The 14,515-nt window shown below is 37.8% G+C and overlaps 1 protein-coding gene across 3 annotated transcripts in view; it reads left to right on the plus strand.

The window, feature by feature from the left end:
- Positions 1–14,515, plus strand: part of CREB5 (cAMP responsive element binding protein 5) — a 258,609-nt gene that overhangs the window by 37,318 nt on the left and 206,776 nt on the right. Inside the window, exons 1-3 of one of the 3 annotated variants that reach the window (XR_011093878.1) lie at positions 4,316–4,653; positions 5,003–5,074; positions 8,187–8,280. Coding sequence is in view for 2 of the 3 variants with exons in the window: in XM_068674276.1 (XP_068530377.1) it covers positions 5,021–5,074; positions 8,187–8,280 (148 nt within the window). In the remaining variant the exon portion in view is untranslated. Of the gene's footprint in view, positions 1–4,315; positions 4,654–5,002; positions 5,075–8,186; positions 8,281–14,515 lie in introns of those variants that run through there. The other 2 variants (XM_068674275.1, XM_068674276.1) reach the window with 2 other exon arrangements.

The raw sequence follows: 14,515 nt of genomic DNA on the forward strand, positions 1-14,515 counted from the left end.
TGCTACACTTCCAAAACCAACAAGTCTTAATTGCATTTGTAATGACACTGCAATTACCTGCAAATAGCGTGGCACTGGATAGCCATGAGTAGCTGCATACACCGATGGGGTTCTTAAATATGCACAAGTGCACCATAACCACATCTCCTCTCACTTCTTGTACGCTGTGGCCATGACCCTAAGAAACAGGTGATGCTTCATTTATTGCTCATGTCTCCGCATACCGCTGCTAATGCTAGTGACTGTGGATTTTGTACATGTCTTTGGCAATCTCCGTGACCTGGGTCACACCAGCCTGAAGAAACCTGTCTTGCAAACATGCCCAGGTGATTAATTTCAACAAACAGGTTGCTTATATGAGTGTAATTACTCACTTGTGTAAGTGGCAAGATTGGTGCACTGACCTGTATTAGGCACATTGTTGTACACCTCCCCATCAGTTCTTTTTCACTGTTAATCAGAGGACTGAAAATCTTGCAACATTTAGACAGCTTGAGGTTGAAGGCTGAAATGTCACTTTTAAAGGAGGGTTAAAAAGGTCGCACAGCTGCAAATAATAATAGCCCAATGAAAATCAGACTCTTACTGCAGCCCACTTCAAGAATAACATTGAAACAGGAAACAAGCCTGCTTGATGTTTTTACCAGTAAGGCAATAAGATTACTGCTGAGTTTAAAAAGGGGGAGAGAGTCAGAAAGGAGCATGCTTTCTTGGTGTCAGTTGTTAGAGCTATTTTTCTGATCCAGAAGGGACAATCGTGGGGCTCTGAAAAATCTCCTTGAGGAGCATGGGGTGTTTCCCCCGGATGCTGCTGAGAGGGGATGTAGTTTGTTGCTGTGTTCTGAGCGTGGTTTTGTATCTTTTGTTTGCTTTTTATTTCTTTGTTATGTTCTTGTATTCCTCACTGCAGGCTTCATTTTTATTAATTCTAATAAAAATGTTTAGTAGCATCTTATGCAGAAATCAAGAAATGGAAGAATATTTTGGCTGGCTGAAGAACTTACTTGTTTCCCTTCCATGGGATGTGACTTGGATAAATCTTTCTCTGTTTCTTTTATATTTCTGTTTATTTATTTTTCTAATTGGAATACCTTAGCCGCTCCTAAGCAGGGTGATATTTCAGAAGAGTGGCAGGCTACAACAGCGTAGCAGATTTCCTCACTTACATATTCTGCCAATAAGGCTCTTTACGTGGTCACAATAGGGCAATAAATGCTGACAGATGTTGTTAACATCTCTATTAAAATTCAACCCCCCTCTTCTGCTGCATAATGCATTCATGCCTATTGTTAATAATATCAGAACTAATGCTGACATATCAACATAAGTGCTCACTTATATTTATAGTTCTTGTATGTTGCTTTGAAGAGGCCATGAAGTTGCACCAGATTGAGTTATTGATAAAAGAAGTAAAAAACAAAACAAAAAGAAAAAAACAAACAAACACAAAAACAAGGCCAATCAATCCTTAAACTTTTCAGTCATCATAGGTTTACCTGATATTCTTTGTGTGCATTAATTTTGGCAGTCATGTAGCACCATAGAAGGTGCATGAGTGTAACTTGAATATTTAAGACCCCAAAGGTTAATAAGCACCTTAATTTAGATGGAAAGGTTACTATGATTTATTTTTATTAGGTGAAGTAGAAATGTTGCTATTGGTTGCGTTATTTCCTTCGCGCATGCTGAACCACCTGTGAGCACTGTGAAAAAGGAGACTTGAGTTGTGTGGCCCTGCAACAGAAACGAGGTGCGCGAAGAGGTCTGGGTGCCAGGAGCAGCGTACGCCTGGCTTTAGTCTGAACTGCAGGATGGGAGATGCTCAACTGCATCTTGAAAAGGATGCTGTGCAAGTTGTGCTGTGCATAACAAAACAAAAAACAAAAACAAAAACAAAACAAAACAAAAAAAACACCTCTGCTGCTGTGAACTCCCATCCTATGGTTGCATACCTAGGGTTAGATCCCATGTTGCCTGCATTCAGCTGCAGCTCTTGTAGGGAGGGTTCAGTTGGAAGGGGGGATGCAGGAGGTTCATGCCCATAGTCTGGATTTTCAGCTGCTTGTTTCTGGTCAACATTCAGGCATAAAGCTTGAGTTACTGCCATAGGGTAGCTGGACACCCTTTCAAAAAGCTTTCACTCGTTTACTCTCCTAAGAGAATCAACACCACTACAGTCACAACCGCAGTGATAGTGTTACATGTAAACACAAACTGTACGTAACGCAGTTTGACTTGAGTGCATTGCACTATCTGGTAACTTGTTTTATGGGTCAAGTCATGCTAGGCAGTATCCTGGAGGGCACAGATGATGTAGCCATTCTGGATTATTACTTTCTTTCATTTTCTTTAAGTTTAGCCTCTGAAAATCATCTACAAAGGGTGATTTTCATGGGAACCAGCAGCTGCTTGTACGTCTGTGGTAAATGACTAGATGTTGGATCTGACACCTTTTTGAAGTACTGAGAATAAAATCCAAGTTCACATTTTCCTGCAGTCAATCCTCATGCTCAGGATGCTACACTGAGCATGTTACTTTGGTGCTTACTTCACACTATTTACGTACATAACCCTGATACTTATTAAATCGTTATCAAAGCATGTACCTATGGACCCTGGGGCTAAATCTCAATGCTTAGGGAGGGGAGAGAAGTCTTATATTTTTAGTACTCAAGTAGGAAACAAGATCCAAGTAATTCATGGCAACATTTTAAAATTCACTCGGACGCTTGGGACCAGAATTGTTGCTCTCTGTTTTCTTTAACTGAGTATCATCCATTGTTCTGCTATTGAAAATGCAGTTGTCACTGTCCCCCAAGGAGGGGAGGAAGAGGTAACATAAACATTTGGCAGTGCTTCAGTTGCAGGGGTAATTGAGACCTCAGATAAAGTCTTTTTCTTTCTCTATTTATTCTGTGAAGAGGTCTTTAGGAAAGACAACATCCCAGGGTCACATACCATAAATAGAGGTGGATTTAAAAATCAAACTAGCTGGAGGTTTTGTTTTTGTTTTTGTAGGGGTTTGTTTGTTTAGTCAGTTATCTCTCCGCTGGTTGTTTCTTTCAAGCAGAATAGCATTAATTCTGAGAACTTTTATTACTTCACCTCTGAAGAGCCTGTCTATGCACAGACTGGAACTGAAATAACTGAAATTAGAAGGAATTTAACACCTTTAGTTATTTTAGTATAAGCCTTGATGTAAACATGCTCTTTCATTTCTGATTATGAGTGTTCTATTTCAGTTTAACATAGATGTAAGTTAAATCAAAACAGGATATGAATAATCTTAAGGGGGTAAATTAGGTACAATTGTAGTTATTTCAGTTCTTGCCTTGTGCAGCTAGAGCTAGGGTCTTCCTTGGCTCCTAACTGTATTTGGTGCAATGAATCACCGTTCTAAGCCAGGTTTTGGTAGAGGTGTCTATACCAAGAACATCAGATGGTGCTAACTAGCAAGCACCTTTAGGGGTAGGGTCCTTGGGGAGGTTAAAGGTGAAATAAAAATCGGAGGGGATTCTACACTGGGAGTCGGTGGAGATGGCAAAGGATGTTCTGCTGCCTTTCTTTCCTTTGCCTGGTCATAAGTAGGAAAATTATTCTCTGTCTAATGCTATCCACCAGAATAAGTTATAATTAGAAGGAAAAAGAAAAATTATCACCCAAAAGTTTTGTTTCTTTGGAAAACTTAAATACTGAAAATACTGGGCTGATGTTCAGGTTAAGAGAGGAATGCTTACTGGAGATGGTGGCAACTCTTGGGAAAAAAAAGTCTATCTAACAACAAAAATAAGTGTGGTAAAGACATTCCTGATAACTGGAAGTGATGAACTGTGGTTTAAAAAAAAAAAAAAAGATGTTCAGATTAGGTTTAAAAAAAAAAAATAGCGGAATGGAGTGATTTCAGCACTTGACCTGCAAATTTTTGTAGCTTCACAATTAAATTCTTCTCCACCAGGATATTTATTTTTGTTCATGACAGATTCACACAAACACTTCTCAGGTATTTGTCTAAGTGGGGTTGTGGTCAGACTGAATTTTAAGGGATTTAATGTGTACTGTCATACATCGTGCTTTAAGGTGGGTCACCTATTATTTTCCAAATTATAATGCCAATTGTAGCAACAGGCTCAAAAGTCTGAGAAAGAAGTGACTTATCTAAGTCCTAGGCTGTTACTAACAAATGATTTTTGCTCATGCTGGTCAGGGACACTGCTGTAATGTTGACCCAAATCAGCTGCGTTACTGCAGACTGAGGGCAAATGCTTTCCTCTTGCTATGTTTGTTCAAGACCCAGGGGCTCTCCCCCTGGCTTTAGGGCAAAATTGCAGGGCTGTAACTGCTATGGGGAAGCTGCAGTTTTAGACAAAACTTATCTTCTTGAGCTCCTTAGGATCTAGTCTGTGATTCTGTTATTTTAAATAGCGTTGTTTTATTTAAGACACAGCTATAGTAAATTAATCATAGTAAATTAGTCGGTCTTTTAAAGGCTGTTGATGCACATTCATATGGTGCATATACAAAGCCTGTATGTAATGTATTTAAATTATTAATATTGAACAATAAGGCTGAAGAACTTCAAAAAGTGGGCTCTTTCTCAGAAATAACCTAGACGTCTGGTTTTAATGTGATTCAGCGGGAACCAAAGAAAAAGAGGTAAAAACCCTTAATTCAAAATATTTCTGAACAGACACGGTCTTATCTAATAACAACACTGAACATATGCTTTTTTTCTGAGGCAGGATTTCTGCTGTGAAAGCCTAATGGGGTTTTCTCTTCCATCAGAGTAAATATGTACTCAGGAAGGAGTAATAAGAGCTTAAACTGTAGGGAGCCTGCTGAATATTAGCAAATTTAGTACTTTGAGGATGAAACTTTGCCCTGGTCTGTTTTGGGAGTTTGAAATAAAAGTATAAACTATGAAGACTGCATGTTGCATGTGTGAAGTTCAGAATGTGTATATTCATAGGTTCCCTTTCTTTCCCCCTCCCCTTTTAACATGTAGATTTATGAGGAATCAAAGATGAACTTGGAGCAGGAGAGGCCTTTTGTCTGCAGTGCCCCAGGCTGCTCACAGGTGAGTGGAGTCAGCGGAGATATTAATTGAGTCCTCAGCACTAGCTCTGGCTTGTATAATGCCTCCTGATATATTAACACGTCTAATAATAATGTGGGTGGGTTGTTTTTTTTTGTTATTTCTTTAAGTCTTTTCCCACCCCCCAATTCCCTCCTTGCCCTACAAGATATTACTACAGAATATTTAAAACAGACATAACAGCCATTCAACAGTGAGTTGGTAGAAGAGCTTCTCATGCTGCTTCTTCCTCATCCCTAATGCTAATGTTTCAAACCAGGTATTGCAAATTCATTAATAGCTAGCAAGAGAGGCCACACTAGGCAAGATGCATTTGTATTTTTTTCTGCTCGTACGTACAAAACAATGTGTTACATTTCTCACTAGGTACAGAAAATCTCCTGATGATTTTTAATATGTAAATAAATGCCACCTTATTAGCTATTAAAAACAAAACAAAACAAAAAACCACAAAATCTTTGAGAGAAATCTCTACAAAATATTCTATATTGAAAATGCAGCCTGTAGATAAATTCTGCTCCTGTTGGAGATTCCTTTTGACTGGCAATCTGCCATGTGCCTCTGAGGATATGATCTGACCTGTAACCTGATGTTTTATATTGAAAAAAAATGAAGTTTTAAAAGCCTGAAGTGACAAGTATTTTACCTGCTGAGATTTTTGATTGGGACTCATGTGTTTCTTCTAAAAAAAAAAAAGGAAAAAAAACCACAGTATGATCTCTTCCAGTGGCGAGGGAAGTTCTGTGTGTGGTACCTCCCACCCTAATTTGTTTTAGTGACAAGCATTTGCAAGTAAAATCTTTGGGCAAGGACATCTTTGGGGCTTCTGCCACAGGCTTCCTGTATGCATCTGTTTTAAGTGATCTAGCTTACCTATTTCTCAGATTCCCCATCTCTTAATGAGGATATTTCCCTCTATGTTGAAAGTTTTCAACTGGCTCATATTTTCACAAACCTTTATGTTCCCATGGTGGAACAATGGGGAACAAAATATTGTGTTATTATCACAAGAGCGTAGATGTCGTTTTTGTTAGGAACTAAAATAAGAAAAAGAATTCTAAAATCCTGTTAACAAAAGGCCATGAGCAGCTTTGCTGTTTTACTAAGTGGGAGCCTTTCTATAGATGCTGGAGTGCATCTTTCTGATTGCCTCTCTGACCAAGGACTTGTGCCTTCAGACGTCCACAGGCAGAGTTAAAACCCTCGCTGGACTACTCTATCACAGAGGTAGTATAAAATTAAAATATCCGAGTCTTATAGTCAAAGTTTGTTTCACTTTTGTTAAATTCTAGAACAAACTTCCACTCATGTCAGTGGACTTGAGTGTTTTCACTCAGTGGAGGGAAGCTGATCCAAATAAGTTCACTTAGGTGCTCAGAGATTTTACTTTGTTGTATGCTGTTACAGTTTGGGAAGGTGATAAGTGTAGATTAACTTCATCATAAAAGGCATTTAATTTCTCATTCCAAAACGTGATCTCTTTTTATTGTAAAAGAGGAATTGACAGGAATCCACCTCAGCTGCCTGGGGAGTTGCTTGTCCATCAGCCAGTGCAGATGTGTGTTCGAGGCTGAGAATGTTGGTATTCTGCATGAGGAAGAAAGTAATTTACAATAAAACACACAGAAGCTTGAACTGAAGGAACAGCTTCTCCTCAGTCACACAAGGCCCTCTTTAAGCCTGGCTGATTTCACCCTGAAGACAAAGTATGGGGTTACATGAAGGAAAATCCATTTCCATGAGAAGAAACATGTTTTCTGTCTCACAATTCCATTGAGCGAGGTCTTTCACAAATTCCGTTTGTTCTTAACTTAAATTTCTAGTGCTGCATTTCTTCCAGATGAGTAAGCAATGAACCAGGATTTGACAGTGAGGAAAAGTTTTTTGGGATACACATATTTATTTATTTATTTCCAGAAAACTCATTCCTATTATTTATGTTGCTTTGTCTATGGGCTTAGAAGTCTTAGAAGGTGTAAGCTATTGCAGCTATTTATACCATAGCCACAAGCAAAGTCACTTAGCCAAGAATATGCTGTGTTGAAAGCCTTATGTCACTTTAACTCTGTCATTGCCAGTTTTTGACAGTTTTGTCCTATTGTACCTGTTGCTTAAAAAAAAAAAAAAAAAGTAAAATAATATTTATTTATCTTTCCCAAAGCCATGGTAAACATCTCTTGGTGTTCGCTAGTCCTGAAATAACCCTGTTAAAACTACTACAGTAGTTTGTAATAAAGGTCTGTATATGCACCTTCTGGTGAAGAAAATAATTTCGCTCTTAGAGCACAGGTATTCAAGAGTTTCAGCATTTTTTTCAAGCATCTCTCTTCTTTGTCTTGTTTTAAAGAAACTATTTGTTGTAAAATTATGTTATCAGATTGTAAAAACAAAAACAAACAAAAACTTTTAGCACACCCGTTAGTTTCTTCCAAAGCAGGACTCTATCTTCCCTGTTTGACAAAGGGAAGGAAGTTAATTTAGTATCATAAAGGATCGTAAACAGTTGTTAGCTACTGAACACCATGCAGTTTTAATCAAGTTTTCTGCAAATAAAGATGATTTTTTTTATGAATACTTTTTGGTAGGGGAAGGCTGACTTATCTGATTATTTTTATTGTTGTTCAGAAGATAGAGGTTGCAGAAATACTCAAAAGCAGAAAAATATAGTGATTTAAGATATGCTGTATTACTTTGCATTTGCCATGGGCTAAGAGTATACACAATAGCAGTTATCACAGTTCCTCAGACACGTGGTGACCTGTGAGGCGGTGGTAATAGAGCATGTGTCCATGACCCTTAAAAACTAAAACTTGGTCTTGCAACTTTTTTAAGCAAATACATAACCCCTTTCTGTTTGTAACCCCAAAAAGAACTGCAGCAAATATATTTCTGAGTACAGATACTTGTTACTCATATTCACTTGCTGTTCCTGTGCCATTTGGACACATTTCTGGCAGGATACATTTCTTTCTCTCTCTCATTTTTGAAATTCTGTCTAATGCCAAAAGTTTATTAGAGAATTAAATTCTTTTTTTTTCTTTCTTTCTTTTTTTTTTTTTTTTCCTTCCTCCCTCTCTCTCTGTTTGCCTGACAGCGTTTTCCAACAGAGGATCATCTGATGATTCACAGGCACAAACATGAAATGACTTTGAAGTTTCCTTCAATAAAAACAGATAATATGTTATCAGGTAAGAAGACACAAATTCAAGAGTCAAGATAACTATTCAGATGATGTTGAAAGCATGACTCCTACTGGAAAGCTACTGGCAAAATACCTCCAAGATTGGTTTAAAAAAATCCAGCTCCACTTCAATAACAAGTACAGGTAGAATAAGCTAGAATGTGTATCTTTGGACAAAAAGACAGCTGCCATTCTTATGCCTTCCCACAGGTTTGGCATAAGAGGGAAGGAAATTGTTGAACCTCAGCCATGCTGGCAGCTCTATCACTGACTCCCTTGTCAACATGCAAGTGAAATACAGGCACTTAAGCACATGTCACCTGGGAGCCCAGCAGCGAGCGTGTTAATGAAGTGCCTTTGTACCATTCTTGTAAGACTCACTATTTTAAGTTTGACAGGCTCACTTCAGCAGCTGTAACAGGCCACCTTTATGTGAGCCACCTTCATAAAGGCCTGGCCACTGTAAATAGCTGTAAATCCTCCAGTTGAAGAAAGGTAAACCTTTACCAGTGGGTAATATCCAGTACTCTTTCTCCCTAGAATTAACCATTTATCTCCACACTCCCCACCCCCCACCCCACTCCCAAATCACACAAAGAAGTTATTGGATACAGAACTATCCTTATGTGCAATTGCAGCTTTTAGTTTATGTGGTTTTCTCATACTCTTGTTGGAGTAACAACACATTGGTGGCTTGCTGGCATTCAGCAACTGCCGGGTAAAGTCAAACTAACCCTAATTTTACCATTTCTCTCCTCTACTATATGCAGAAATTCTTCCACCTCTGGCTATTTTAGATGCCCACATATCATGGTTAAGAGGTTCTCCAACAGGCCAACTCTTATGTATTGACCGCTTCCATTTTTTATGAAAACCACGGTTCAGTAGCAATTGCTTGCAGATACCTGATTTGGCTTTTGTTTTGTTGGTCTTTGTATTTGGGACTTTAGTTACCAGTAAGAAATCAGGTAGACCTCACCCCAAATTGAATTTCTTTTCCTCTTAGTTTTGCAGGTGCCATAGTGGACTAAGATTAGAAAGAACCAGTATGCAGTACATTGAGCAGGGCTTATAAAGTGTGTGTGTGCTGGCTATGCCCACAGAATCCTGTGTTTGCAAGCACAAATGAGAAAGTGCTGCTCTTGCATTTGGCAGTTACCTCTGGCAGTGAAACTGCTTGAAGACATCTGTAATGTGAACCCTGCAAAAGTGCTCAATTTTGTTAGAACTTTCTGTTTGGCAAGAGTTTGGCTCTAGGGTGGTTTCTAAGGAGTATATTTGATCATCAAGGGTCCCCTGAGTAGATTAGCTCCGTTTATGTTTGGTAACTTCTATGATACAGCTGTCCTATTCCTTCTGATGGATTGCTTTTTGCAGCAAAATGGACTGGCTTCCACCACTGCCGCTGGTAGTAGGGCCCCTAGACCTGCAGATAGCCAGCTAAGTGTGTAGAAGTGCAGATTTTTGTGTTAATAGGGTTACACTTTGTTTCTGATGGATGTATTATTTGCACTTTGTGTATGAATATCCTCTGTAATAATGCGAGTGAAAAGCTGTACATGTTCTCAAAGACTGTGGCAAGCATGTCTGAGCAAAATGGCCTGGCAACCTGATGCTGTAGTGTATGTTTTTTTGTTTTTATGTTCATTTGGTGGATGTGTTTGTCATTTTGCAGCATCATAGATCTTCCCCTCACTGAAGGGAGACAAATGGTTGTTTCATTACCCAACTAAACCCTGGGGAAATCTAAATACCTTAAAGTTTAAGATGCTTTATTCTTAGATTTTGTAATGAAAAATTAATGATATATGGGAAAAAGAGACAGACTTTTTTCTTAGACATTTGTCTTCATGTCTTCCTTTTTTTTTTTTCATTTTTGCTCATTTGATTTTTTTTTTTTAATTATTTCTGTCATCAGTAGTTTCAAAGAATTGCAGCAGCAATTGCCCTATAATAAGCCAGGTGCAATGTTACTGAGTGGTGTTGTTTTTCTTATTTTTTTTTAAGCTGTCAAGAAGTCAGTCTGTCCGTTTTTTTTTCCAGTATGTTGTGTTCTATCTTTTAATGTGTCATTTTGTGTTTGAATCCATTCATTATTCCAAAAAGAAAGTGAAAAACTTGTAACAAGTGTGTGCAAAATAATGGGTCGTATGTTTTCAGGTAGCCATTAGTATTATCTTCTGTGTTTTAAGACATAACTAAGCCCCAGTCTGGGGTCAATATAACATCAGTAATATTTAGTATGTGCTAAGCACATCTTATATGAATGATTATTGGAGGTAGACACTAAAATTAATGGAGTTTAATTTGTACCAATCTTAGAAACTGACCAAAATATTATTCAGGAAGTAGGAACATGTTTTTCATGTGAAATCTGTGATGAGATCTGAAATATCAATTTGCCTGTGGGAGGTAAAAATATGTGCTATATATAAACGTATATGTTGTTATGTAGCCAGGGTCAATATTTAATAAACAAGGTTCCATGACCCAACTGAAATTATTGGTGTTATGCTGATTAATATGGTATGTCTGGCCAAGAGCTTTCCTTGTTATCAACTAGCTCCACTATATTTACTTCAATTTTTTGATGCTGACTGAAGAACAAGCTCTACTGTATCTGGCAAATCTTGAACTAATTCAGGAACTTCAGGTAGGTTCACTATACAGGTTTATGTTCTCTGATGAAAGTCAACAAGGGTCATTTCATTAAAATGTAAGTGTTTGCTTTGTTGAATAAAATGATGTTCATTTAAAAAGAGAGAAAAAGGTTAGTGATATTATTTGTTCCTTTTCATGTGTGTATTTTGTTTTTGTTTTAAAGCCTTGCTGTGAGTATGGGGAGAGAGTCATTGACAATTTCCATTTCAGCCTTTCTTAGCCAAAGGAGAGCCATTCAAGTTAACACAGAGTATCTTGTGAAACTTCTGTGACTTAGTCATCCTTGTAGGAAACTTTATAGTTATGTTGACTGAAATAAATGTCATTTCTGCTGTTGTAATGTTCTAGCTGAACATTACATTGCTTTGAAACTCAGTAGTTTGTTAAGCACGTCAAAGCTTTTTGTTGTTGTTTTCACAACACTGAAATACTAAAGTCTGTGGGACAGATTGTTCCCTCCAGGTAAGTACTAAAAAGCTGTATGGAACTGAACTTTGGGAGGGAGGGACACCGAGATTCCTTATATATTAGATTTAGAAGGGAAGAAGTGAAACCTTACCATCTTTGAGAGGGGAAAAAGAAGTGCCCTTCCAAAACTGCTGAGAGCAGAGGAAAAGGAGACTAGGATTATTCGTATGGAACCCTTGTTTCTTCCTCATTCTACTTACCAAAATCCTTTCCTCTATTTTATTTTATTTTATTTTATTTTATTTTATTTTATTTTATTTTATTTTATTTTATTTTATTTTATTTTATTTTATTTTATTTTATTTTATTTATTTTATTTTATTTTATTTTATTTTATTTTGTAGCAAAACCCACTGTAGAGACAGAAAGTCTTTAGATGTAAAAGAGTATCTGCAAAGGTGCAAATGCATTACTTATCCAGGTACCACCTGTGTCAGTGAGGTGACTTATGTCATCCTTGGTTGACTCATTTTCTTTCTTGTTGTGACTTATACAGGGAGGTTTATCTAGAAAAAAATTTTGTAGATTTCAAAATGATTGGATATAATAGTTTTTGATTTCTTTTTCCATTCTGTATCTTTCTCTTTACCAAATAATGAAGTGTCAGTTGCACTCTTTTCTTCTAAAATTTGAGCAAAAAATTTCCAAGCAACCAAAAGAGATTGAAGATGTGTTGCACCCAGTACGTATACCCTCACAGAAAGCCCAACCAGTACATTATGCAGTGAGTCTTTTGGAAGTAAAGTTCTTGGGAGCACACAGTTGTGAGCCCCTTTGTGAGAGCAGTTCCACTAGGTGCACGTCTTTCTTCTTTACTCTTCTGTCACCTACCTGAGGTCTCGACCTTGAACTTCTTGATATGCTTGGGTGGTATCCTGCTGAATCAACGAAGAAACTTTCTTGACTTTCTCAGGACATTCCTCTTCTCTTGTGGCTGTTTGATGGGCAGCCCTTCAAATTTCAGTCCTAGTCCTGTTACTCTGACTTTGTTATCATTGCCTGAAAGTATAACATGGGTAAGTATATAACTTCAACAGAGCCCACAGCTGAACAAGCCAAACGGCTGTTATTACTGCACATCAGACTAAACATTTTAAAGATGAAGAATCAAGTTACACTTTGGAGCTGTGCTGTTAGATAGCTTTTATTAAGGATGAATAATGTTTGCAGTAGTTTAATGGTCAATACAAACTCTAAGAATATGGAAGGTTTTTTTTTGTTGTTCTTCTATTTTTTTTCTTAACTGGTATCATCTTTTAAAGCAAATTCATGCTTTGACGGATGAAATTTAGGGATCTGAGGTAGTTTTACAAAATAGATTCAGGATGATTCATATAAAATCTCTATATAGCAAGCTAACGTTGCATTTGATGGTATTGTACTTAGTAAGGCTGTTGGTTTGAAAGCAGTATATTGAGACTTAGTGTCCTTTCAGAGACTGTTTCTGTAATTAAAAAAAAAAAAGATAAGAAAAAAGAAACAAACAGCCAAGCATAGTGAATATCTAACGGAATCTTTTTCTTTATTGAGGACTTCAGATTTCCCATAGCCTTATAGCATATTTTCAATATGCCTGGAGAAGCAAGATGCATCACTTCAGACGCTGAGGGCAGATTTTCAAAATAGTCGCCAGCCAAAATATATTCTGTGTATCAGGTTCCACTCAAAATCTGATTGCTGAATTTCCTCCTTTAATATACAATAGGTTGAGTTGGGATCTGCACAAGATTATACCTTCTGATCTTGCTCTGGGGCTTTTATGTTGTCCATTTACATTTTTGAGGTTTATTTGAACTTAATGTTTCTTGCAGCCTTTCTGGCTATGACTATGTAATTAGAGAGTCAGATTATTCATCTAAGTAACAGGCTGAACAAAATATTTATTGCCCAGTCTGAAACTTGGTGGGTTCTGTGTTCAACCTAATGGTAAAGGTCAGATAGAAATAACTTCTTAAGTAATTGTCAGATGGAACAGGTTAGCTGGAGGGAGGTGCCTGAAAACACAGGAAACTAGTGCTGGTGGCAGCTTGAGATGGAAAGGTCTTTATTTGTTGAACAATAGGACTGGATTGGGATGGCTGGTAAACATAACAAACAGCCAGATACCTACAGTTAACCCAAACTGAGCCAAATCCCGAACTGCCCAGTTCAAAATGCAGCTTAGGTCATTGAAGTCCTGGGCTGCATGGTTAACAGTGTGCATGCAGGACAGTTTCCTACAGTAACTCATGTCCTCAGCAGGAATGCTGAGAGTGGTGCTAGCTCTGTCTGAGTTTTGGTCCAGATGGGTCTGGCACATCCACTTGCTGAAGTACAACAAACCAGAGCCCTGTTCTCAGTGAGCCTGCAATAGTTGTGGGCGCTAGTGATAGCAACAAAAGGTTTGTTTGTACCAAACAGGGAACAGTGAGGTCAGGCACAAGCTGTTGGAACTATTAATGCATTTTTAAGTGCTGAGAATTAGGAATATTTTGTTAATTCTAGGAGACCTGAATGTGTAACTTATGCTAGGGTCTCCTTTGTGATACTGTTCCCAATTAAAACATAAGAGCTTGCCTAATTTAGGTTAAAAAATAACTGTGATGTTGAAAGTAATCTCTTCTAAAAAATTTCCCTCCTTCTGAGGGAGAACTTGTTTTCTAGGGGCAAAATAGTTGCCTCAGGAGCAAAGGAAGTCCACTGGGTTTGGTAACCCTGAAGTCCTGGAATCAGTGGATGCAGTGTAATTACTGTACTATGTATAAAGTCTCAACATTTTAAAGTTGGGATCTTTATCAGTTCTGCTCTCATATAAACACAGAGGTTTCATGGACTTCTGGTTTCTATGAATGTTGAAGGATGAAGTATTGCAAGGCAGAAAGAGCTCTTGGTTTACATCTGGCTGAGCTGGCTTCCAGAAGGTTTGTGGATGGAGTTCAGGGCATTTTTTTTTTTTTTTTTTTTTTTTTTCCCTCTCTGCCTGGACTGGGAGGAGAGGAGGGAAGGGAGGACTCTGATGTAATAAAATCTTGCTCTGAATTCTTGCTGGTTAGATTCTTGGATCATAGAAACTACACCAACTGTATGGGGAGATTGATGTAGTCATTTATGATCACTGTGTTGATATGTAGGTA

The sequence above is a fragment of the Anas acuta genome, chromosome 2, assembly GCF_963932015.1.
Source record: "Anas acuta chromosome 2, bAnaAcu1.1, whole genome shotgun sequence".
Classification (NCBI taxonomy): Eukaryota; Metazoa; Chordata; class Aves; order Anseriformes; family Anatidae; genus Anas; species Anas acuta.